The 25843-nt window shown below is 35.5% G+C and overlaps 3 protein-coding genes across 4 annotated transcripts; 2 read left to right on the top strand and 1 right to left on the bottom strand.

Annotated features, from left to right (window-relative positions):
• The first annotated feature begins 8758 nt into the window (after positions 1 to 8758).
• On the top strand, positions 8759 to 12159 carry LOC142975918 (uncharacterized). Of its 2 annotated transcripts, none has more exons than XM_076119065.1 (4): positions 8759 to 8845; positions 9968 to 10170; positions 10673 to 10778; positions 11030 to 12159. In XM_076119065.1, the coding sequence occupies exons 2-4, from the start codon at positions 9969 to 9971 to the stop codon at positions 11499 to 11501; spliced, it is 780 nt and encodes a 259-aa protein (XP_075975180.1). In that variant the 5' UTR covers positions 8759 to 8845; position 9968; the 3' UTR covers positions 11502 to 12159. The 2 variants fall into 2 exon arrangements, with proteins under 2 accessions (XP_075975180.1, XP_075975179.1); XM_076119064.1 differs by having other exon boundaries at positions 10661 to 10778.
• Positions 12160 to 12566: 407 nt separating this feature from the next.
• Positions 12567 to 16160, top strand: Tango4 (transport and golgi organization 4). Its single transcript, XM_076118976.1, has 8 exons — positions 12567 to 12832; positions 13104 to 13234; positions 13557 to 13781; positions 14168 to 14254; positions 14336 to 14421; positions 14664 to 14858; positions 15332 to 15652; positions 15941 to 16160. The coding sequence occupies exons 1-8, from the start codon at positions 12717 to 12719 to the stop codon at positions 16130 to 16132; spliced, it is 1353 nt and encodes a 450-aa protein (XP_075975091.1). The 5' UTR covers positions 12567 to 12716; the 3' UTR covers positions 16133 to 16160.
• A 1740-nt stretch (positions 16161 to 17900) lies between these two features.
• Tbcb (tubulin-binding cofactor B) lies at positions 17901 to 24116 on the bottom strand. The gene is made up of 5 exons (XM_076118978.1): positions 23909 to 24116; positions 23401 to 23600; positions 22914 to 23057; positions 22380 to 22538; positions 17901 to 19402 (listed from the first exon to the last, which is right to left on the bottom strand). Exons 1-5 carry the CDS (start codon positions 24029 to 24031, stop codon positions 19285 to 19287), a joined length of 744 nt encoding a protein of 247 aa, XP_075975093.1. The 5' UTR covers positions 24032 to 24116; the 3' UTR covers positions 17901 to 19284.
• Between the last annotated feature and the right edge of the window lie 1727 nt (positions 24117 to 25843).

The following is a 25843-nucleotide window of genomic DNA, read 5'->3' as shown; positions in this document are numbered from 1 at the left end:
TCCAAGCAGAATGTATAGGAATCACTAAGGCAGCACAAGCAGTCGCAGCCAGAGATGTCAGAGACTTTAAAATAAAAATTGTCTCGGACAGTGCATCCATGCTACAAGCCTTACAAAATAACGTTATAACATCTGCCCTTGTTCTGGAATGCCATAATGCGCTCCAGGCTATTGCACGTACGAACACAGTTACCCTGCAATGGATCAAAGGGCACAGCAATTCAATGGGAAACGATGCAGCTGATGAACTAGCTAAAAGGGGATCAAATGGAACAGTACTTGGACCGGAACCACTACTGCCTATCCCCCAAGCACAAATTAAATCTTGGCTGAACAGAAACACCGAAGCGAAACACCTAAAAGAATGGAACAACAGCAAAGGTTGCAGGCAAACTAAGGCTGCAGTTCCGGTGGCACCTAAGAATCTTGCCCGCAACCTTATCAGTCTAAAAAGGGACAAAATACGCAAGGTAATAGGAATCCTAACCGGCCATTGTCCCCTAAACAAACATCTATGTACAATAGGCGTGACGGACAGCCCTCTGTGCAGAGGATGCATGGAGGCAGAGGAAACACCACAACATGTACTAGTGGAATGCAACAGCGTGGCGGACCAACGAGCGCGAACAAAAATATTGACAACAACACTCCAGGAAGCCTGCAGCAACTTGAAAAAGCTACTGAAGTTCTGGGAAGAACTAGGATGGCTGGAGTGAGGGCGAATCAACGCAACAATGAGAGAGGGTAGATACACGCACAAAGGCCCATTTAAGAGGCTAAGTGCGGAAAAAGCCCAGGAAACCTAACCTAACCTAACCTATGTAGGTTATAATGGCCGAATTATTGAATAAACTGAATGTTTATTAGTTACGTGACTAGTTTATATTTTTTTATATAGAGACAATTTGTTAATTTGATGTTTATTCTTAAATCTCTGCCTACTTCAAAATATTTTTGTTTTATCTGCCTTCATACTTGTTAACAGATCTACTTACATTTTTTATATACTTATGCCAAAGATAATTTTGAAAGCTGTAAAAACCCAAATTAAGTAAACATATCGTAATCGATATAATTCGTATATCGTATCGTAATAATTCGAACAACAACGTTTTATTTATGTTAATTTAATCTTACGTCTTTACCTACTCCAAACAAAAATATTCTTTATCTACCTTCATAGCTGTTAACAGTCCTACGAATATCTATACTAATATTATAAAGCTGAAGAGTTCGTTTGCTTGTTTATTTGTTTGAACGCGCTAATCTCAGAAATTACTGGTCCGATTTGAAAAATTATTTCAGTGATAGATAGCCCATTTATCGAGGAAGGCTATATATCATCACGCTACGACTATTAGAAGCAGAGTACCAATAAAAAAATGTTACAAAAGCGGGGAAAATTATGACCCATTCTCTCTTATGTGACGCAAGCGAAGTTGCGCGGGTCAGCTAGTCTTTTTATAAATTCCGAAGACTTTTTTAATACTTTCAAATCCAAATCAAGTAGTAAAAATATCATTATAACGCAATAGAATTCAAACAACTACGTTATATTTGTACAAGTATAAATCACGTAAACATTCAAAATTACTAAAGGTATAATGTAACTGCCTGTACAAACGTAAAAGGTATCTATTTAAAGATCACGCGATACACAAGTTTCTCGGAAGTATTTGTTGACAAGGTTTGTGAAGGTATTTCACGGAGGTTCTGAAAATAGCTGCGAAATTAAATACTCAATGTAACGCTAACGAGAATCAGCTCTATTCCGGAATTAGTAGCAAGAAAACTCTCGCCGTTGATTGAAATATTCCGGAAAATAGGAGGAAGTAGCCTTGAAATTATTAAAAATAAGTGAGAACTACATAAAATAGCTTTAATGAAATATGTATCAAAGTTTATTTATTAAACTAAAACAATGCTTAGTCTTTGTAGATAGAATTTGCGGTCAATTTAATTATATTGAGATGATAAATGTATTTTATTAACTTTATAATGTACTTTTGTTCAAAGTATCTTGTAGAAAGGAAGGAGTATGATGACAAAGAACTCCCTTGAGAAAGCAACAGGCTTCCCTAGCCCCTTCAAATTCGCCACATTAGAAACCTTCCTACATTTCCCAGTTTCATTTAATCACATTAACGACAGTCATTTATCCCATGACGCCTACCTAGTTATAATGATCGAATCGATTACCGGTTAAAAAGCAGCTATCATCTTCGATATTATTCATCTCGCTACAAAGAATCCTTTAATATCTCCTTCATTCATCATAATCCATTTAACGAGAAATATGAACGAAAATCTTTCCCAAATTTTGACTTTCACGATGGAAACATAGAGCAATTTAAAACACTTTAAGTATTATCAAATATGGTGAAGGAAATGTGCGCATTAAACACGAAAATAAAAAGTCTTTGTCGACTCCATTTTATTTCGTACGAAAATATAAACTGCACGCTTAAATAACCATTTGACGCTACGTAAAAATATTGCTACATTAAGCTTTCCACGCTACGCGAGTTCGTAGCGTGTAGCGCCGAAACCGTAGCTAATTTGCTACGCTTCGTAGACCGTAAAATCTCTGCGAAAATGACTTCAAAAAGTTTTATGGAAGTGTTGTTGTGCGAAGTTCTGTTTACAATTTCACGCATTATTGTTATAATTTTTGTTTAAAACACATTTAAAGAACATACTAACTACAGAATGAGAAATAAAATTAAAATATATTTCTATTACACTTCATTAATCAATAAATATTAGTTAAAAACTACTTCAAAATTAAAGTAAATTAAAAAGATACTTTTTTCTTTTTTACTAACATAAAAGGAATAAAAAATAACTAATAAAAAGTTTTTACTTACCAAAAGTCCAAAACAATCTTCAAGTTTCACAAAAAAGTATTTAATAAAGTATAACTTGTCAAATAAAAACTTGAGTCCAAACAAAAGAATTAATTTAAAAACAAAAGCGTTCTTTATACGAAATTTGAAATGTAAAGTTCGCGGTTAATTTCCCCGTGCAAGTAGTCGTCCGCTCGGTCGACGGTCAGGGCGGTATCTGATACAGCCTACATAGCACGCCGTTCAAAGAGGCTGTTTCTGCACTGTTCAGAAACTTTTTACACCCGACGTCCCTATTTGTAGCCGGATGTAAAAGTGGATGATGAAAGTTTTAGGTTTTGTCTTTATGCAAAAGTAAATATACACGTGATTATGGTTATGGATGCTTTTTTGTTGCTAAATGCATGACTATTTTTACTTTTCTATTTTTTATTATTTTAAATTTTTAATCATGGTCCCAATTATAATTGATCAAGTTCAGACATTTTTTTTTTATTTAGTCATAGCAGCCATAAAGATAAAAGAGTAAATTCCTAAACTAAGCAGGTATTCGAACCACAGATTGTATCTTCGATGCGATTAAGATTCATTTCTAAGTATAGAAAAATAAAAAAGGAATCTTACGATTTCTTTCCCAAATATTTCTGCGGTCGGATTATAGAATCAAGTCGGATCGTAAGCTCATCGTGAGATATAAGGCTGGCAACTCTCTATCAATGGTTGTACATATAACTGCGATCATGCGCAGAGCGTGGAAGCTCGCCTGCCGCCGCCATCGCGCTTTTATCAATGAACCAACCATCTTGCTGACGTCATAGCATGGCCGCCGTTTATGTAATGTTTGTTTTCATTTTGGCGAATTTATGGCAGCACCCACCGGCTGCTCGCGGTATTTCCACAACTTTAATTAAAAATGTTGTATTTTGACAGCAAAGCAAGAGAATTTCACCACGCTCCTAGATTATTTACTTAAAAAGTTACAACAGAAAGAAAAGTAATAAAAGTATTCCTTTTAAGACGTTATATTTATTTTTTTCTGAATCTTACTGCTGAAAAATATGGAATACTTTAGAAAAACAAAGTTCTCAACTGCAATGAACTTTCTTTCAACACTCGCATCGCCTATAAATATAACAAAATATCAGTTTTTTTGGTTTTAATTAAAGTTACGTATAAAATAGTTTTTATTGTTTAAAAAACAATTCAACAATTCGTCTGATATTAAATAGTGCTTCACATAGTTCAGTACGCTCGTTATATCCTCCATTTTTTCAGAACTGGGGTCGATTGGATCGGATCACTGGAGTGGTGTTTGAAACCGTCCGATGTTGATTTGATTTGACAGAGAGTGCTTATGCCCTGTACGGATTTATTGCAGACTTGTAAACCGTCTAGTTATTATTTATTTGTAGGTTAGGTTTATAGGATTTTTTTATTATTTTATCATTCTTGATTCATTCAATGTTTGAAGAAAAATATATTGAAAAATCCTAACCTTTAATTTTTAATCGCGTATAAGACTCGTTGCATTATAATATTATGTGTGCATAAATTGTTGTAACTTAAAAATTCTTAACACATGATTAGTACTTTATAAACTTGCTCGATTTAAATCCAAACCTTTGTTGATATTCTTTGTAGCTTTAATATATTATGTATGTTTTAGAAAGCTACTAACTGGTAATGCCGCGGGACTATAACCACAGAATAAATACAAGAAAGTGCAAGTCTCTAACTATCATTTGTGTTAGAGGATCTCTACCCGTGACTTTTATTTCTAGAATTCTAATACAAAAAATTGTTTTAAAAACTAGTTTTAAATACGTCATTTACTCCTAAGGTGACTATAACAGAGAGTTCAATGGTTTAACACTCTCTTCTTATGCTCCAACTTGTAAAACAAACTTCGAATGTCGTCTGAAATAAATTGTGTACAAAAATATTTGTATATTGTTATTCAATACGCCGCCACACATTACCGTATCGCGTTATTGGTATTCCAAACGAATCGTGAGTGAATTAGCATCACACACTCATTCGAAAAAAGGTTTCACGGAAATTCAATTAGGCTGTACGCTTTACTGACTTTCGCCTAACTTGTGATTAAATTAAAAGTTTATTTATTCATTGGATTTTTGTTTTTAATTGCCTATTACTATTTGAATACTAGCAATGTTGCCAATGAATAAAAATGCAGCATTTTTTTTTAATAGTTCGCATTGCATAGTTTTTTTTTTATAGTTGGCTGGGTGTGTATGTATATGGCTGCATTGGTGAAACTGCATTGTGGCATTTTGCGTCAAAACTTCCTGAATCTTCGTACCATTGAACATACTAAACCAATACGTACTTAGGTATGTATGTGGTTTGTTCAGTGATGTATAATTCGTCCTTTCTAACCCCAAACACGTCGGCCGCGTCCAAGGTCGAGTAATTAATTATTTGCATGCATAATAATTCCCGTGATTCAGTCTGAAGGATTTCGCCTTGAACTGCCAACATGATCAGTGTTATGAGGTTGAATATTGTCATGAAGTACTTATATATTTAAATAATAAGTAGGACACCGCCCTGGACTCAAGGCCTCATGCCTATTTTACTCAAGAAGGAGACCTTTACCCAGTAATGGCAGAGTAACAGATAATTCTATTTTGGAAATTTGATCATTTTGCCAAAAATATACTACTGGTATTACACATTTTCCTTTGCCACTAAAACAAATATGGTTGTCTTTCCAAAACGCCATTCTGATTATGTCAAAGCCAGCCGAAAATAACTAGATCTAGAACAGACTAAATCTCTTGCTCGCCGGTTCAATAACCTCGAAGTTATGACCCATATTAATTTAATATTGACCAAACAAAGCGCGCTGTAACAAAACTTCGTTATATTTTGTAACTCGAATACGTCCGGACTCCCACGCGGAAATTAATATGATCACTTTATTATTATTATAAAATGAAAGGCGCTATCTCCGTCTGTCTGTTTCACCGCTTACTTTTTCTTAGCAATTTTCCAGATTTTGATGTGGACTTTGCTGTTGTTTTATGATATAGGACAAGAATAATAAGAACAATTGCAAAAGGATATTTAACATACTTAAACATACACATATTATTATTTTAAAAGAATGTTCCTAAGAAAGGTCTAACCTGCAATGAATCGCTTTACTAAATACACTTATAATAAATACCATTGGATAACTCACATATGGCCATTTGTTTCCAAACTAAGCAGAGCTTGTACTATGGTAACCAAATAACTGATAAACATTCTTATATACTTATAAATACATACTTACATTTACATATAGATATACTAAGAACCAGGCTTAGAACAAATACTCGGGCGCATCACACAAATATTTGTCCCGGGTGGGATTCAAACCCGCCACACGCGGCGCTACGGTTATTGCGTCGAGGCGACCACGATAACCACTGCGCCAAACGCGCAGTTTATGATGATGATAATGAAAATAATCTAATCCAACCCAGTCTGTATTGCTAGTTAAATACAATAATAAATAACAGAGAACATGGCTTACTTTTCCATTTACAATTTAGATGTAATTGGGTTGCTAAAAATAGCCGCACAAATTTCCATTGTGTTCAGAAATTAGCTTCAGATAATTATGGTATGAATAATTTAGTGAAGTAAGCACGCAATGGGTTCATTGTGCGATTATTTTTCATTTAAATTTTAGATTTTGCTATGAGCGATTTATTTACCTATTATTTTTGAATTTCATGGCTGCCTGGAAGTTAGTTATTTGCAAACATTAGTAGTTGTATAAAACCATAAGTAGGTCTTGCATAGGTTCGCCCAGGCTTGACACTATGAGAGTAAAATAACTGTTTAATTCTGAGCTGATTTTCCTAACATCTTCAACTAATTTTCTACGTACGATACATCAATATAAAGTAGAAAAAAAATATGGTAAAACAACGTTTACTTGGTCAGCTAGTGTCTATATAAAAACGTGAGTGTCAATAATACTCATGTACTCTACATTATAAGCTTGACATAACCCAACACATATTTTTTCCTTCATCATACTCAAGAGCGCCTAATAACGTTGTTGTCGTCACAAAAACGTGTCTGGCATACAAACTTGATGACCTACATCACTCACAATAAAAAAAGAAGTTAATCTGTGGTCTGTTGTGTATCAATTGCACAGATCGTAAGGTTAAGCAATGTAGCGTAGGTCAAGTTTTAGATAAGAGGGCTGCTAAAAAAATACTTTCTCCTATAATTTACTATTACTTTTTTGTTCAAATAATGTCCTTAGGAATTTAAGGTATGGTAAACCAAGATTCTTAGCAGATAAAACTCTTTCACCGTTCTACGTGGTTGGTTGGTGCTTAACTACAGGCTACAAGTTTTTATAACGTATCTCAACTATCGCCAAAGTACTGCCCCTAGGTCGATATGACTTTCAATATTGGTAGAGTATTACTAAAAATATGTCATATTTTAAACGGGCAGATAGAGTTGCATAACTTTCATCGGTAAATGCACATTTTCCTTACCTTTTCACCAGATGCATTACTACATGCATTACCAAACTTTCACTTACTCTGAGTACATCCTAAAATAAAAATCTTTTAATATCATTTACGCAATACAACGCTAATGTTTGGTAGTAACATCGTCACTGAAACGTGCCCGGGATACGAACTGCCCTACATACGGTTGACCTTTAAACTAATAACATTTGCACTATTAGTACTTCAGTAGCACGCGACAGTCAATGTTAATTAATAGAATAATTAATTAATTAGCTCTTCGACCTTAGGTCATATAAGTAATATTATGTTAAATTCCAGCATTTTGACATAATTTGTGATTTTTTTTACTCAATTCTAGTGACAAAGATAATCTAGTGTCGTGAGAATTTTATAAATATGTGATAACTTATTTCTTCTACTACTAAGACTGCGTAAAATAAAATCCTTTCAGTACTACTTACTTTTAACGTCAGGGAATAGAATACATACATCCAAACTTTCCCATTTGTAATATAATATAGCAGGATGTACAGATAACCAGACGCCAAGCAAGTATCTGAGGATCAAACAAGCATTTTACACGAGTGGGCATCGAATCTGCGACAACTGGCACAATCGTATTAGCCAGTTAGACTGCGCACTGTCATTTAAATTCATTACACCGTTTAATAAAACCAAGAGCTTAATAACATTTCACTTAATATTGTACCAATGACGGGCTCCTAAAATAAAATAAAACGTAAAAGTTAGGTACCCTAAAGACCTAGAAAATTGTATCAAATTCGACCCGTAATAAATATTTAATTGAACATAAAAATCTTCGACGGGTGCATCGAACTTTTGACCTCACCGCAAATTCGCTATGACATTAGTGTAAAAAGCAACATAATGATACATTTAAATACAGGGCTTGATATACAAAATGAGTGTTATTAAAATAAATGACATAATATCTACGACCCTTTTTTACAAAACTATCAATTAAAATGAACTAAACCACGAATTTATAATGTTCCTAATTAAACCACGCAAAACATTTTTCAATTTAAAACGAATCATCTATACTCTTTACACTAGCCTTAAACTCATACGAGGGAGTGAGATAGCAATAGTCTACTGGTTTCCATTCATATCTTTTCACTTACACCCTTCACATAAGGGTCGCAAATCCCTTCCCGCGCGTGCGTGAATCAATAATGCTCCCTTTATTATGCTACTACTTATAACTACGAAAAGACGTACGAAATAATATGTATTGCAACCATTGCTGCATTCATACCAGAAAAGTAAAATTACTACCATACTAACCCAGCAATGGTTAACGTTTAACATGGTGACTCAAACATCATGGCGTCGGCTTGTATCTGTCATAGTACGCAGTCGCGCCTGCGCCCTGCATCCACTGGACCAAAATTTTAGCAAGTGTAACACGATAACTGTGTAAAGTGCATCTGTATTGTGTGAAAATTCTATAAATAATAGCTGAAAGTGAGTTTTATTGTTGTTTATGTGTTTGGTTACTGTTAAACTGATTGTTTATATAAATTTTGAGTTATTTTCAACGAATAGTGGACATTTTCTTTGTGAGGAAATTATTTGGTAGCGGTTTTCTAAGCGTCTCTAAGAATTGGAAAGAAAATTTAGATTAATGCAATATAGCTACTTTATTTATTGACATCAATATACTTTACGTCTTTTTAAATATAAATCGTTTGTTTATTATCAGATTTGGGGGGCATATTTTGAAGGAATTTATTTTGTTACCTATATGTAGGTATGTACTTACATTGATATAGAATTGGTAATTAAGTATGTGATAAAAATATAAATAAATTCATGTAACGTTTTTTTGCAGTTGCATTTTTTGCTGAGCTAATTTTATTTAAAACTCGCAACGTTTCTATAACCTTTTAAATCGTCCCCTTATAAAAAATAACAATAGTTTATCGCATGTGTACATCGGGTACTTACATACGGGTTTCATTGTTAAAAATGATTGTATCGGTGAATATCAGATTACAATCACAATTTTTAAAAGAGATTTTTTTTCGTCTACTTATTAGAAATTTATACCTATTAGCTCACTTTTTGTATAATAAATTTAAAAAAACCTATGAAAAGGAAACCATACCTTCTATATTGTACATTTTCAATACAGTGCCAAAATTATCTGGCGGCGTAAATAATTACTGAAATATGACCAAAAATCGCATAAAATGTTCGCAAGTTTCGATTACATTTGATTCAAAAGGACCGAGAACGTAGATCTCATACATAATACATAATATTACACCTTTTCCCATAGGGGTAGACAGAGACCAAAGAACGCCACTTGGTACGAATCTTCCAAACTTCCCTTGCCTCATTCACATGCATACATCTTGTCATACAGGACCGCCGGTTACGAGTACTTTTTTTTGTTGCGGGGTAAAAATCCCTTCGGATACCCAAATTTCCTGGGAGGGAAATCTTGGGCTATGTGGTGATACCACTAAAAACCGCCCCGGTAGCCGAACATCTGGTGCGGAGATGGAAAAGCCCTGGGCCCTAAGAAACTCGGTTACGAGTACTACTCACCTGAACCTAAATCTGTAATCATCTGTTTCTCAGAATGACGTGTGGGGCAGAATGCCTATCGCTGGGTCCACCACCAGACTCGATCCTGCACATGCCACCGCCGCCGCTGCCGGCGTTCCTGGCCAGTGCTGCCAACCTGACGCCGCCGTGCCGCGCCTCCAAATGCCCGCCGAACAGGAATAACGAAGAAAACGCGCTGTTCCCAGGAGTCGAGTACCATGAGCTGCCACGACATGGTGAGAGTCTACAACACAATTGTTCTCTTTACACTTTTTTTAAGTTGTATACAGTCGGTATCGGAGAAGCTGGATAAATTTTGAGCCGTCTATTCATTTTTTTACTTATCTACTTACTTTACGTTACTGACACCACAAATGACTCCTAGACATGACTCATGTATGGCCTTCAGTAAAGTCACTCTCATCATGAGGCTTCAAATGTCTAAACCTACCTCTAAATCAGCTCTCCATACTAACAATCCTTTTGTATATCTATATATTTGTTTGTTTTGATCCGCATGTCAAAACAAAATAAACAAGCGATAATTTTTTGACCTCATCTCCAAGGTCATATTAAACAATTGAATAATAAAAAAAACCACCCAATTTGCACACCTAAGCACAATCTGTAAGTTCTTTCCATCTAAAGTAATCTACATGAAGAAAACCTCGTCTAACCGAGCACAGTACCCCTCGTCCATATAACTGTAACTGAAGTATAGCACAGTGATTGTTTCAGAGCCGGCCACTAACGACGACACGTGGTTCCTGGTCCTCATCACGTGCTGCATCGCCGTGCTGTGCATAGCGGCGCTACTGGCACTCTTCCTACTTAAGTGCAGAGAGTAAGACTTTATACCTGTTCATGTTACATAGAGAAACCAGTTTAGACATATTAAGTTAGCTTTGCTATTGATCAGATGGGAAACTCTTTTTTATTGAGTAGTATCATACTTTAAATTGTCATTGAACCTGATACGATGGTATCTATGATATCAAAGTCTTGGGAATCATTTTACTTCTTGGGCTGTTATGTGGACAAAATCATAACGTGATGAATTTGTTTCCAGAACTCACATTTTTGTCTGTTACTCAGGGCTCGTGGTGGATGCAAGAGCGGCACCGGCAAGGCATCAGGCTCTAACGCACTCTACGGAGGAGCGGCTCTGGACTCCAGGGTGCTCTGGGCTGCACTCACTCCTCGCGGCACTCGACACTTCGTCGCCGACACCTACCCTCACGACGAAACAGAGGATCACCACTACGAGTGCGTTGAACCTCCGCTCTACAAACTAGGACCTCCAGAGGACCTCACCATCACACGACACTTCAACGTCGAATATGAAGACCCCGCTCCATTAATCGAAAGCTACAGTGACAGAACTGAGGAATACTTCCGAAATGGCATGGACACACTCCGTCGAGGCACACGACCTCTCGTCTCCTCCCCAACAAGAATCGAACGCCCGAATCTCCCTCCTCTAAACCTCCAGCCACGCACTCTCCGAAGAGCCCCCCACTCCCGCCGAGTGAGTGATGCAAATAATCCAGAGAAATCGGCCATCTGAACCGAGAGTGGCGCGGTATTCTCCGTCGCCGATACTGCCGATATCGATTACGACTGGCAATCGATTGAAAACTCGAATGTCGATCGTCTCGTTTGAGGACCACTCTTTTCTGACGTGTGTGGACGTTAGACAAAAAATAATTTTCTGAACTTTTAGTACGCTTTTAATATTGCAATAATGATGGAATTTTCATATTCATACTATAGTTGTTTTATACTTTTTTCGATGTGCTCAAGTTTATCATCTAATTTCACAATAGAATCTTCGTAGGACTGCTTGTAACGTTTAATTTATCAAAAAAAGTAGTAACACGTGAGTAACATGTTAGAAAGTACAGTATTAAATAGAACCAAGCTTTCATAAAGTGCATCGGTGTCCATAATAGTCAGTGTATTCGAACGTAAAATACACTTTATGTGTAAATAAATAGTCATAATTTTGTTTATCAATGTGCAATGTAAATGCTATTATGCCTAATTCTAGTCTAGTCTTCAGTCACTATCTCTAGTCATTGTAGCACCGTGTGTGTGACATAGCAGTACATGTCTATTTTAATCTATAAAAAACTAGAAATCTATAAAACTAATAAGATATTTTTTGTTTTTATAAATCTATGTATGACGATATTTTGTACTTGTCAATAAAATATTATTATTTATGATTACTTTTATTTCAAACTTCTACCCTAGGTTGCAGCTGAAATTGTGGAGAAACTGTAATAAGTAATGTAGAAACACAAATTTAAGAAGCGTGTTGGTTGGAATACACGATAATCACTTGGTAACCTACCTACCTACTATAGATATAAAACCAAGTCGTCCATCTCGTTTGGCGGGCTGGTTGTTTACAATAAACCTAAAGTCTATTAATTTAAAATCTTTAAATGTAAATCGTCTGAATTATGGTAATGATCGTAGAAGATGTATATTGGCGTATAATCAGGTAGGCAGAGGAATGTCTGCGGAAAACACGGGGACCGATAGTATTAAAAACATATGACAGTTCCATTTCTACACGAATTCTTATTGTCACAATTTCTAAACTTGACAAACGTCAAATTGAATTTGACATGACGCGCAACGCATCCCATGCAGTGTTTGTTTGACGAATTTAGAATTAGAAATATGATAAAAGTGCTCTATTCTTGACATTAATTCATTTATCCAATTCAAGTTTAATCATTAAGTAGTGAATTTAAGTTTAAATACTGCCAAGATGTCGGAAGAAGTAATTAAACATTCGGTGCACACATTGGTGTTTAGGTCTTTGAAAAGATCTCACGATATGTTTCTTTCTAACCAAGGATTGTTACCGCCAATTGATGAGAAAGCGTAAGTATTGTACTTCAGTAACACCAGTCCTAATTTTCCATGTCTAAATCGATTAAAATCACCAATTTGCAGTCTAGATTGCATACCTAGAAAACTCCTAACTCCAGAGATTTTATCCAAAGTAACCTAATTCAAGTCCTTGTATATCAGTCTACCTGTATTAACTAAGTGCTAACGCAACATTTTGCCGTAAAATTAATGCTTATTTTGTAAATCGAAGATTAAGTATGTAAAGAGGTCCATTTCTACATATTTACGTTCTGTTATACAGAGAGAAGGTCCTAAAGGGAGTGAAGGCGAGAGACAGTTATGGACAAGTGATGCACACAGTGCAGCAGGCACAGGCTATCAAACAACAGGACTCTAGGGGTCAGCCTGATGGAGCATCTGGTCTTGATATGGGTAAGTTAATAGAATTATCTTGCTTGTATCTTTTATTAAAACCATAGGCACAGTGTCTCTTAGTTTATAATTTCTATAAACTTTAAAGCATTTGCAATAACTTTTGCTATAGTTTAGAGATCAAAGAATACCCCCAACATGAGGAGTAACATCCACCAACAATTATAAAAAAGCCATAGATAAAAAAAGATGTATGTATGAGAATGAAGCTAAGGAAGTTTGTTAAGATCATACCAAGTAGAGTTCTCTGGTCTCCGCCTACCCCTATGAAGTAAGGAGTAACTTTATGTACGTATGTATGAAGATAAAACCTTTCCAACAGATATAGCAGAATCTGCAGCTCTTGGTTCAGAGGGTGCCCTACTTCCCTTCACTGGTCCCACACCAGCTGCAACTCCAGCCGGTGCTCTCGCAGTGCCTAGGAAACCACCTACGATGCCCAAGCCCAAGTGGCATGCACCATGGAAGTTGTTCAGAGTTATATCTGGACATCTGGGGTGGGTCAGATGTGTGGCAGTTGAGCCAGGCAATGAGTGGTTTGCCACAGGTAAATTATATATCTTTGTAGAATATATATTTACCCTCTTATTCATTAAAATATATGAAGTTATGAAAGGCTTAGTTAGTTTTGTTTCTTTCACTCCTTAGTGAAATGAAAAAGAGAAAAGATATTATAGTACTTTTTTATCTAAAATAGGTTTATAGTGTGTTTATGAATAAAAGAGTTTCTGTTTGTTGACCTAGTGAACTATACTCTCTCTTTACAATATATTGTTAACTATGAGAGTGATCTAAAGTGATAGGTTTTGCTTTATGATGCTTAGAACATTGTAATAAAATTACATGTCATTGTTAAATGTTAATGTTTGCGGTATAAATGTTCTGTCTTTTCTTTGCTGAAGTATAATTTAATTCATGTTTAAACTTTCACAGGTGCTGCTGACAGAGTAATCAAAATCTGGGATCTAGCTAGTGGCAAATTAAAAGTGTCTCTCACAGGACATGTCAGTACAGTTAGAGGTAATATAAACTTTTTATTAATAATGTTGTTTGTTTTCTAATATTATGTTCATGTAATTTATGCTATGGTTTTTGTTGCAGGTTTGGAAGTATCAGCTAGACATCCATATCTATTCAGTTGTGGTGAAGACAGACAAGTTAAATGTTGGGATTTAGAATATAATAAGGTAAGAAATATCTAAGATACTACATATTACTTTACTAAGGACATGAGCCGTATAGCCAATAAGCCTTCCTGGATAAATGGACTATCTAACAGTAAAATAATTCTTTAATTCGCACCAGAAGTTCCTCCTGAGATCAGTGTGTTCAAACAAACAAACTCTTCAGCTTTATTACATTAGTATAGATATATTACTACAGGAAGTAAACCAATGTTTATAATATAAGTTGATGTCATTTGTACCAGGTGATCCGCCACTACCACGGGCACCTGTCGGCGGTGTACACGATCTCGCTGCACCCCACCATCGACGTGCTGGTGACGGCGGGGCGCGACGCGACCGCGCGCGTGTGGGACATGCGCACCAAGGCCAACGTGCACACCTTCAGCGGACACACCGACACCATCGCCTCGCTCGCCTGCCAGGCGGCTGAACCACAGGTACAGCTACTGCTACTATATATGACCGTGTTTGAGAAATATTTGATACTCGGCCCGAGTTTCTGTTGATTCCTTTCACCGTTATGAAACGCTCGTATTGATATAGCTTTCATTTCATGCTTTCATTCCCCTGACCTTACTTTTCTTGAAAGATTTAAAAGCCGTATGAAGGTACTCTGTATTTCAAACACATTTCGTGTTTGAAATATGATTTGAAAATGACAATGTTTTGAAAATTGCTAGTTACTCCTGGTTTCTGGAGTACGTTTAACGGTATTTTATAAATAGCGTTTAAGCTCATATAAACATGACAGTTCCAATAGATCAATTACGGCTAAATATGCCTCAGAAACCGGGCATTAGTCTTTTTAATACTTTATTCACTTGTGGAAATATGCAGACGGATTATTTATTTTTATATTATTGTCTACCCCCATATGAAAAAGACGTGATCAATGTTTTTTCTCTTCTAGATCATAACCGGCTCGCACGACTCAACAATCCGTCTCTGGGACCTAGCAGCCGGCAAATCAATGTGCACACTAACAAACCACAAGAAGTCCGTGCGTTCCATCGTCATTCACCCCACACTATACACGTTTGCCTCGGCTTCTCCCGACAATATCAAACAGTGGAAGTGTCCAGAAGGCAAGTTTATACAGAACTTGTCCGGACACAATGCGATTGTGAACTGCATGGCTGTGAATCCTGAAGGTGTGCTTGTGAGTGGAGGAGACAATGGTACTATGTATTTGTGGGACTGGAGAACTGGGTATAACTTCCAGAGGTTACAGGTTAGTTGTGTTTTTATTTAATTGTTTAAATATTACAACTCTTTAAACTCCACTTCAAAGTAATTATGTTAGAACTGAATTTAATAGCAGAATAATATTTTCTTCTAAGCAACAATTTTTCTATTGTTACGAATCTAACTTGAGAAATCATTTGGTAAGATAACGTATTGAGAATAAAAACTTCTAAATAAAATGATTCCTCAACTAACTTCGATGGGAAAGTCGCACCTAAAAATATTTAAATTTAGATGGATTTTAAGAACAATCAATTGTTTTTGTGTTATCCAGGCGGCCGTACAACCCGGTTCAATGGACTCAGAAGCGGGTATATTCGCGATGACATTCGACCAGTCAGGCTCGCGTCTCATCACCACCGAGGCTGACAAGACCATCAAGATCTACCGCGAAGACGACACGGCGTCCGAGGAAACGCACCCGATCAACTGGCGACCCGAGATATTGAAGAGAAGGAAGTTCTAAATAAATGATTAGTTTTATAATGACTTTACTTCATGTTGTTTTATTGAACTCAATCCAAATATAAATGTACTATTTAACCTTTTCACCGCCAGAGTAATATTGAAAATCGGTGTTCCCCACGCCAAGCAATAAATTCCTTCGTTTATACCTACAAAATAATAGTCACGGGAAAAGTGTATATCGATAAAACTTCGATTAATTTTACGTGTTCTTATATTATGAGTAAAAATTGCATAAAAGTACCACAAAATTTTATTGAATTTCTCCCATGTGTCAACTTTACACTACTCAGTACTCATTACCCAAAAATAACAATGATATACACGAACAATTTGCATAAAAAAAGTACTTAATTCAAATATTTTATTCAAAAAGTCACAGCACTAATCCCAGTTGTGACGACACCTTTTGACGTTAAGAAACGCCACTGGCGTGGTCAGCGCTGCGATTTCAAATTTTGCCGCCTTATATTAGAGATGTACCAGTGTGGCAAGTCGGAGTGAAGTATAATATATCGTTACGTTTAATCATTCATCTGAATACGTTAAATTATAATCAATACTCAATTTTGCACAATTGTTTCGTACTCGTATCTTACGATTTTAATAAATGTAGAAATAAAATTTTCGTAATATTTTTCTAGTCTATAAAATTTATTTTGATGTAGTAACATGGAAACACAGTTTGAAAGAACTCTATGACTCGGTAAAATAAATATGTTTTGTGCTCTGTATATATATAACATCATCTTCTACACCTTCTAACACTCTCAACAGCTCTTCTGTCGTCATTTGACTTGAAGACATTTTTGTGGCGCAGATGGTGTACGAAAAATTTATTATACACAAGAATTTATGTACCTATTATTAATAACGTATTGCAACAACACTACGAGTGTCCAGCAGCGCGGGTGACGTCAGAGCGCGCCGTCTGATTCCGTCAGTGGCGTACGAAGCACTGTAAGGGATTCCGCTAATAGAGATGCGCGAGAGTTGCCACAAAATGATCGATTTGCACTTATTTAGTCATGAGTTTATCACTAGATATGGTAGTTTTATTACATATTTAGGTTTGTATTGAATCTAATTTAAAACATATCAGACAAAAAATTTTTTTTTCAGAAAGGAGTGAAGTATTTCAATTTGTTTTCGAAATATTGCATAAAGTGTTTAGATTGTAGTCCTTTTCCTTGCACATCACTAGTTGACGCGTCTTCACGTCTGTGGCGTGGATTTGCGGGCTAAATTTATACATTTTGCATGATGATTTACTTTGTTTTTTTTTCTGGTACAACTGTCTAATTATTATATGTCTTTGTGTAATAATGTAATAAATATGTTTAGGTAATAATAACAGGAGAAAGAAAACACTTGAAACGTATTGTTGTATGTTTATTTTGAACTATAAAAAAGTGATATTTTTGACGTGCTATCACGTCGATGGCGTCGTGAGCGATTTTCAATTTTACGTCTCTTAACGTCCGTGGCGGTGAAAAGGTTAATAAAGAACACATCTACTTTCAGAGTCTATGCTCTCGAACTCCTTACTTTTATTGTATTTTTTTTTACTTTTATATTTAAAACACAGTGCTGTGAGCCTTTGATTTGGCTGATTAAAATGGGCTTATCACTGGATTCTATGTTTTTAGTCTAGTTTTAGGGAGATGAAATTGCTATACATCTGAAAATACGAGAGCATAATGTACTTCCCATGTAAGTGTTTGCAAGCAATTTATAATTCTTAAGTCTGGGTAGTAAAAATACAAAAATGATTTTAATATTTTATTGTTAAAAAATACATGATAGTGTTACAACGTAAATAAGCAAAGATATGTGCTCAAACACGAGCGTCTCCGTCGCATTCTCGTGGAATGTTAACATAAAACGTTCTTTACGTACAATACAATATTTATGTACTAAATAATTGCTTCTTTTTTATTATATCAGTATATAGAGAGTCTTCATAATATTTATTAATGTAACTGAGTATTTGAAGAACTCAGTGATTTTCGTTTTTTTTTTGTGAGAGCAATTTTGTGGTATTAAAAATCCTAGGAAAACCCTCTAAACACAATATTTTATCATCTCATAATTAATACAGCGAACTTCATTCAAAACGACTCTAAAAACTCAAACGAGGCACCAACGTGAGATCACAAAGACAACATCTTTGATTACACACTACTATACAACAAATACTGGTATTTTCTACTATAAATGTCTATAAAAACTTCGCATGATTGATTATAAAGCAAAACCGGCGCTTTATGTAAGCAAAATTTGCAATAGATACATTGCTAGGTAGCATTGATAGTTAAGTATCTAAATAACTAGTTTAGAAGCATACGATTTTGTCTTGCCGTGCGTGATAAGTCAGTTTAAGACAGCTGCAATAAAACAAATCGTATTAAAATAATGTATGTGAAGCAACTATTTTATCAAGATTTGTAGTTTCTGTTGTAAAATAGTATATAATCAAAGATACATAGTAAAATGCCTCGAACATAATCCATTTCTCCTCGATTACTAAAATGTCTTATTTTAAAGCGTTAATATAATGTTATACATTAAAAATAACCGTTAAAGCCGTGTGTATGTCGCCTGCCAGCAAGCTTCATAGTGACAGTACAAAAATATTAGACAAGAAATGTAGAACATTGGATTTGCATTCAACTTTTTTATATTTTTTTTATCTATGGAAGTGGGAGTTTTTTTCTTCAAGCTGTTTTGTCATGTTGCCCGTAATACTTTTTTTTCGCATTTCATAGTCATTTACCGACGCCACAGGACTCTACAAACGTAGTTCCACTAAAATCTATACAAATATACATACAAAATAGTAAATACAAAGCAGTCTTTTCACATCTTTCGCTTCCTTTAAAATAAATAGAACTTACATTGCCGCAAAAATTTACTTCCACATCTAATTATTATAACACATTTCACAAAAAGAATATCCAAATATTTTTATGACAGCAAGATTTAACATATATAAAGCATTACTTTTGAATGGGAGACTAATATACCAATCACAACACAAATAGATGTAAAAATAATCCTGTTAAAAAGTACATAAATAATTTCTAAAAGCCGTCCACAAGCACAATGTTCTACACAACACGTAGTCTATGCGTGATATCTGTGAGTTTTCCATCATATCTCATCATCAAGATCGAACTCCTCCTCGGGGAAGTCGCCCACAGTCACGTACACTGGCTTCACGAAGCCGCCGTACTTCGGAGGGCATGTGAAGTAACGCTTGCCGTTTACACTGGAAATTATACGATATTAGTTATTTAATTAAGTAAGTATATAATATTGCTGCAAAAGTAAATTAGGATGCTTGCTTTATAAAGACCAAGAAATACGGCCTAACTGAGGCCAAACTGTCTTGTACAATTCAGCTCGCGCTGCAAAGTTCAACAGTACCAACTGCAGGTTTTTAGTATTAATTTATTAGCCAACCAGATGCTAGGTTTAGCTGGTTGGCAAGTGCAGGGGCCGAAACAGGTCAGTAAAGTCAGTAAAAGTCAGTATTTTAGGACATGGTCAGTAAAAGTCAGTATTTTTGAAAATCGGTCAGTATTGTCAGTATTTTTCCAAACTCAATTATTTTTTTTGGTTTTCCTCTGCTGTTGGCCAATCTTACACTTTCGATTTGCCCAGTGATGATATCTCAGGGCTGCTTTAGATATGCTCTGTATATGTGGATGCTCTACGATTATATTGAGGCATCACATGACCTCAAAAAATAGAAAATTAAACTATCTTTTTGAAATCAGTATTTTTGAAATGAAAATTTCTTTAGCGGCGTTGCGCACTTTTTTTTGGAATGGGTAATAACTTTTTAACTCACGTCAGGACACGTGACCTAATCCAAAATTCGAAAGAACTAATTGAAAATTCGTTAGAACTGATCAAAAATTCGTAAGAACTGATCAAAAATTCGTAAGAACTGATCGAAAATTCGTAAGAACTGATCGAAAATTCTTAAGACCTGGTCGAAAATTCGTAAGAACTGATCGAAAATTCGTAAGAACTGATCGAAAATTCTTAAGACCTGGTCGAAAATTCGTAAGAACTAATCGAAAATTCGTAAGAACTGATCGAAAATTCGTAAGAACTGATCGAAAATTCTTAAGACCTGGTCGAAAATTCGTTAGAACTGATCTAAAATTCTTAAGACCTGGTCGAAAATTCGTAAGAACTGATCAAAAATTCTTAAGTCCTGGTCGAAAATTCGTAAGACCTGATCGAAAATTCGTAAAACCTGGTCGAAAATTCATAAGACGGAAGTTCATTAGAATTTTTGTTGTTTATTGGAGTTTATTGAAGTTTAGTGGAGTTTATTGGAGTCTATTGGGGCATTTTACACAATAGAAAAGGCGGTGTTGGTTGGCTATGGGGATGGTGGAGGCCAAAAACTAAAAATAATCTTTATACACTCAGCGGCAGAAAAAGTGGCCCAAGCGCTTATCGTGAATTTGTAAACAAATTAAGTAATATATGAAAGATATATTGTTGTAAGTAGTTGCGAAGTGATCTGTTTAGTGTTATGAAGTGTTGAATTTCAGATTAATTTAAGTGACGGATGACTTTTTCTAACAATGTGTGTTAGAACTGAATTCAGTGTTGATTCGAGAGGTCAGTTGAATTCTGTATTTTGAAATATTGCTGCACGGAAACGATTTTCTTTATGATTTTTATTGATTATTGGTCTATTTAGATTTTAGAAAAGATTTGAAGATGCCACTTACTGCTGAACAAGTGGCTTAGGTGGTCTTGTTGTCCGATCAGGGCCATTATCATTGAGAGGTGGCTGCATTTTTCAATGTATCGCGTACCACTTTAAGGTCTGCGATTAGGAGGCATCGTGAGACTGGTCTCTACACGCGGCGACCAGGAATTGGACGAACACGATGTACATCCGCAAGAAATGACCGATTTGTTAACCTCGAGGTGCTGAGAAACCGCTTTCTGACAGCGTTTGAGATTCACTAGAGGCTTCAAGCGGCACGCGGAGTCATTCTTAGTGAACGGAACATGAGGCGAAGGATAAAAGAACGTAATTTACAGGCAGGAAGACCAGCCCGAGTACCAGAACTCGAGAGACACCATCGAGTTGCGCGATTACGATTTGCTCGTAAACATGTGAATTGGCTATCGACCAATGGAGCAAGTTCTTGTTAATCGATGAGTGCTGAGTAGCATTAAGACCACCAAATGGTCGTGAGAGAGTGTAAAGACGCCATTAAGGACGGTTTTTTCCCAACACGACACGTCAGACGGTCAGTTACAAAGGTAGGTCTGTTATGGTATGGAGAGGTGTATGTTTGGAGGCACGTACGGAGCTTGTCATCGTAGATTAGCGCCCAACAGCAGCCCGGTACATTGAAGAAATCTTCCAAGACCATGTTGTACCACTTATGGATTTCATTGGTCGGGAGGATTAACTCTAATGCAGTTTAATGCGCGCGCTCATAGCGCCCGCGTTGTGGAATCGCACCTTGCTGATATCGGGATTCAAAAACTGGCTTAGCCTGCTCGCAGTCCAGACATCACCCCATAGAACATGTCTGGCACATGCTAAAAAACAGTGTATGCCCACTGCCCAACCCACCAGAATCACTTGGTGAGCGGAGAACCGCTCTAGTCAGAGTGTGGGATAAAGTTCTTCAAGAAGTAATTAAAACATCCTCCAAAGCATGCCAGAATGCATGCAGGTCACCATAAATGCTAGAGAAGTTAACACGCGGTATAAACTAGATTTTTTCTTTGGTGCAGAATTAGATTTTTGCAAAAACTTTCAGTAAGCGATTTCGACAAAAGCTGTATTTTTTAATTTTTCCCATTTTTGATTAAAAATTACGACTATTTAGTGTAAATTGTAACTAAACTTGTGTATAAACTGTTTAACTAGTAGTTATAGCCAAAATAGTAACCATATATTGATATTCTAAAAAGTTTTATCGTAGTTTTGCTTTGGGCCACTTTTTCTGCCGCTGAGTGTATTTCACACCATTCACCCAAAAAACGGTTTGAAAATGGTCAGTATTTGGTCAGTATTTTTGAATTTTTGGTCAGTAAAATCAGTATTTTCGACCATGGAACTTGTTTCGGCCCCTGCAAGTGGGAACTTATTTTTCACACACAAGTCACAAATAATTCTCACTTGCTCTTTATGATGGTAATATAGACAGAAAATTCAAGAAGTAATTCAAAATAAGATAAGACTGATGTATACTCACGATCCATCATTCTTCCCGCGTGGTTCATCATATTGCACGCCGATCCACAGTCCCTTGGCGCCGTCGAGAGGACCGTTGTACCGCACAGTCGCACGACGCACTGGCTGATGGGGTACCGACACTTCGCATCTAGCTCCTACTAGCACTGCTTCTGCTAACCTAGTATCATTGAAAGTTGTGGTAAATATAGTGTATGACATAGCTTCAGATCTTAGTTTCCTCAAACTCAGAAGATTTTTTTATTTGTATTTATGGTTGAAATACACATTATGATATGTTACAATTCCTGAACAAAAGTCTAAAACGATTGACTATCCAAAATCATCACCTTAATAATTCCAGTGATGATACAATAGGGTACTTGTACTTATTATGTCATCACTACACAACTGTTTTGTACATTAAGAACAAAGTCCTTGTAGCCCAAACTCGAGCCCTTCATTATACTACTGCTATATATTTTGTATTCAATTCCTCTCTAAAGTGATTAACAAAGTCCTTTAACCAAAATGTGATGGACTTGGCTCAACTCACTTGGCTTCATCCTCCAGTTCTTTCTGTTGCTGTTCCTTGAGCTTGGCCATCTCTTCCTCATTGTACTTGCCAAGTCTGTTCTTTTGTAAGAATGAGCGGAGTGTGTCTCCCTTCTTCTCATACTCTTCTTCTGATAAACGGAACCTATAGGCAAGAAGATTTGTAACATGGATACTTATTTTACTGTTTAAGATCTTTTTAAATTTTATTCTTAAAGATGTATTATTATATTTATGTTTATGATTGATTACTTATCCCAACATGCAAGTGATATTCTTCTCATTATCTTACTAATGGCTCATAATAAAGACAAACATATCTATTTTAAATAACTCATAAATGTAATGTGTCACTTCAAAGTTCATTACAACAGAGTAAGCTAATTGAAGATTAAGTAAGTCTAAATTTGAAATGTAAATTATTCCAAAAGGCAAGATTAAACAAGATTATTAATTAATAGTCAATTAATTCATCTGCTTGTACATACCTTTCAGCACTATCACTGGCTCCAAAGTCCTTGACAAGTGCAAACTTATCAACCACATGTATCCTCATGCCATCATCTATGGGATAGGAACCAAGCAGAGCTTCATCATTGTCTATGTCACACAGGTAATTGTTCTTATTGTCATAGATCTTGAGCTTCATAGTAGTTGCCGAGCCACCGGTCACCAGTTCCAATTTAGTCTGTAGATTTATAAATTTTTTTAATTGTTTTTGCCACAATTGCCACAAATTTAACTAAAGATTGTGTTAGTTAGCTATTTCTTATAGAAGAAAATGGTAATAGGAATGAGATAAATACTTTTAAACCGCTCCTAGAGAATGTAAATAATAGCAAATAGCTATACAAAAGAAACTTGCAATTCTTTTTCATGAACGCGACTTAACTGAAACCTTGATAGTTTAAGTTACAATAAAACTGTAAGCTACTTATATACGCTCTGTTTGTGTTATTTTTTTGCAGTAAATATAAAATGTGTGAATCATCTAACCTTAAACTCGCTAACACTGATTCCCTTTTTGAATCTCCGTTCGACGGGAGCTGCATCTTCAGTATCAGACTTTGTAATATGTACATTCACATAATCTTGGGTCACCACTTGTATACCTTCCATAATTTTATTGTTTTTTGTAAACCGATTTTATCTGACAAAAGAATTTTCTGATTCACAGCTTCACACAAACAAACCTGTCAATTCTGTCAGTGTCTTGTCAATCTTAGTTCTATGTTCCATTTCAAGCAGTACTCGTAATCCTACATTGTATTTGACCAAAATTTTGCATATTATAATTGTACGTTTTATAATATCGGTAAGTAAAAAAAAGATGAAAACAAATTCATTTACTTATTGGAGCATAATAATTATTATTGTGGAATAAGAAAATACTTGTCGTTGTGTGTTGTGTCAAAAACTTACCTTCAAACCACATTTAGATTTTCTCTCTGCTAGGGTAAGGAAAACAATTAATATAGTAAGACAGCTGAGATATGTCGCTCCAATTGAAACCCTTAAGATGACTTACTACGCCATGTGCCAATCGTTGCTAACCTACTGCATTCTAAACTGGGGCGGTGCAGCCAAATCTCACATGATCCAAATTGAACGTGCTCAGCGTGCTGTGCTAAAAACCATGCTCAAGAAACCCAGACGCTACCCAACTATACACCTATACAGAGAATGTCAGTTACTCAGCGTCCGGAAACTCTTCGTAAGTATGGTGATTCTTAAAAAACACAGAACAGTTTTGTCATTAGCAAATTATAATGACATGATCTCTCGTCGACTTTTCCGCGTACCTGTCTTTGCCTGTCGTACTAAATTTGCCCAACGTTTTTATACATTCTTGTCAGCCCACATATACAACAAAGCTGCTAAATTCTGTGACCTTCGCGCAAATACTATATTAGAAGTTAAAATTAAGATAACTCAATGGATACTTAACCTCACGTATGAAGAAACTGAAAGTCTGGTAACAACATTTTGATAATCTGAATTATAAGTAATAATTGTATATATTTATACTATTATATGTAATTTTAAATTTTTACTCTTTTATTTTATATACGTACTATATACACATATATATGATAACTATATATATACATATCATATTCTATATATATATATACACATACATATATTTTTTATATTTATTTTGTGAGATGTTAAATGTGTTACCTTCGGTAGACTTAAGTTGTATTATTTAAGCCTTATTATTATTAACATAATGTTTTTTTTTTCTCTCATTTTTTGTTACTTAAATATTTTATTTTTGCAATTCTTGTCTATAGCAATAACAAAAGAAATTTTATTTTATTTAACTTAATTGTGTAGTGCTGGAGATATTACTATGGGATATACACTGTCATGGGACCCCACGATACAGGCTTGCCTAGTGTGGGGACCACGGAACGTCACCAACTATGTAACCTTGCAATACGCAAAATGATCTCAGTAGTTGTAAGATAGAAGTTATAATAATGTTTTAATTTTGTGTATTTTAATAAACGTTTTTTCATTTTCATTTTCATTTGTGTACAAATTTGTTAAAAGAAACGAGACGTATCGTAATCCCACGTTGCATTTCACGCAGTATTTAGTAGTAGAATGAAAAATAAATCAGTTTCAGTAAAATAGACCGTCTAGCTAGCCGCTGTTAACTTTAAAATGCCAATGCCATCCAGCCGAATTTGATTATGTCCATCTTATTATTATTATTAATGCAAAAGCTAAATCTCACATAGTATGATTACCAATAAAGTGTAGCGTTATTTATCAATTTGTTAGGTATTCTGCATTAATTACAGATTTGCATTATTATTACACCTCTACGTCTTCGGTTAAAACCGCATGATGTTGTGAAGTGTTAGGTATTAAAAAAAAATAACCCAATGATGATCCACTGTTGGGCCAGGGTCTTCCTTC

The sequence above is a fragment of the Anticarsia gemmatalis genome, chromosome 10 (genome assembly GCF_050436995.1).
Source record: "Anticarsia gemmatalis isolate Benzon Research Colony breed Stoneville strain chromosome 10, ilAntGemm2 primary, whole genome shotgun sequence".
In the NCBI taxonomy this organism is placed as follows: Eukaryota; Metazoa; Arthropoda; class Insecta; order Lepidoptera; family Erebidae; genus Anticarsia; species Anticarsia gemmatalis.
This window is presented reverse-complemented; position numbering and strand designations above follow the sequence as displayed.

Excerpts from the sequence above, each read along its gene's own strand:
- LOC142975918 (XM_076119064.1), top strand. The coding sequence starts at position 9,969 with ATGACGTGTGGGGCAGAATGCCTATCGCTGGGTCCACCACCAGACTCG. Across the intron at positions 10,171-10,660 it reads CCATGAGCTGCCACGACATG|TGATTGTTTCAGAGCCGGCC; the intron begins GTGAGAGTCTAC and ends AGTATAGCACAG. Across the intron at positions 10,779-11,029 it reads TTCCTACTTAAGTGCAGAGA|GGCTCGTGGTGGATGCAAGA; the intron begins GTAAGACTTTAT and ends TCTGTTACTCAG.
- Tango4 (XM_076118976.1), top strand. The coding sequence starts at position 12,717 with ATGTCGGAAGAAGTAATTAAACATTCGGTGCACACATTGGTGTTTAGG. Across the intron at positions 12,833-13,103 it reads CCGCCAATTGATGAGAAAGC|AGAGAAGGTCCTAAAGGGAG; the intron begins GTAAGTATTGTA and ends TCTGTTATACAG. Across the intron at positions 14,859-15,331 it reads GCCAGGCGGCTGAACCACAG|ATCATAACCGGCTCGCACGA; the intron begins GTACAGCTACTG and ends TTTCTCTTCTAG.
- Tbcb (XM_076118978.1), bottom strand. The coding sequence starts at position 24,031 with ATGGAAGGTATACAAGTGGTGACCCAAGATTATGTGAATGTACATATT. Across the intron at positions 23,058-23,400 it reads GCCAGTGATAGTGCTGAAAG|GTTCCGTTTATCAGAAGAAG; the intron begins GTATGTACAAGC and ends TCTTGCCTATAG. Across the intron at positions 22,539-22,913 it reads GAACTGGAGGATGAAGCCAA|GTTAGCAGAAGCAGTGCTAG; the intron begins GTGAGTTGAGCC and ends CAATGATACTAG.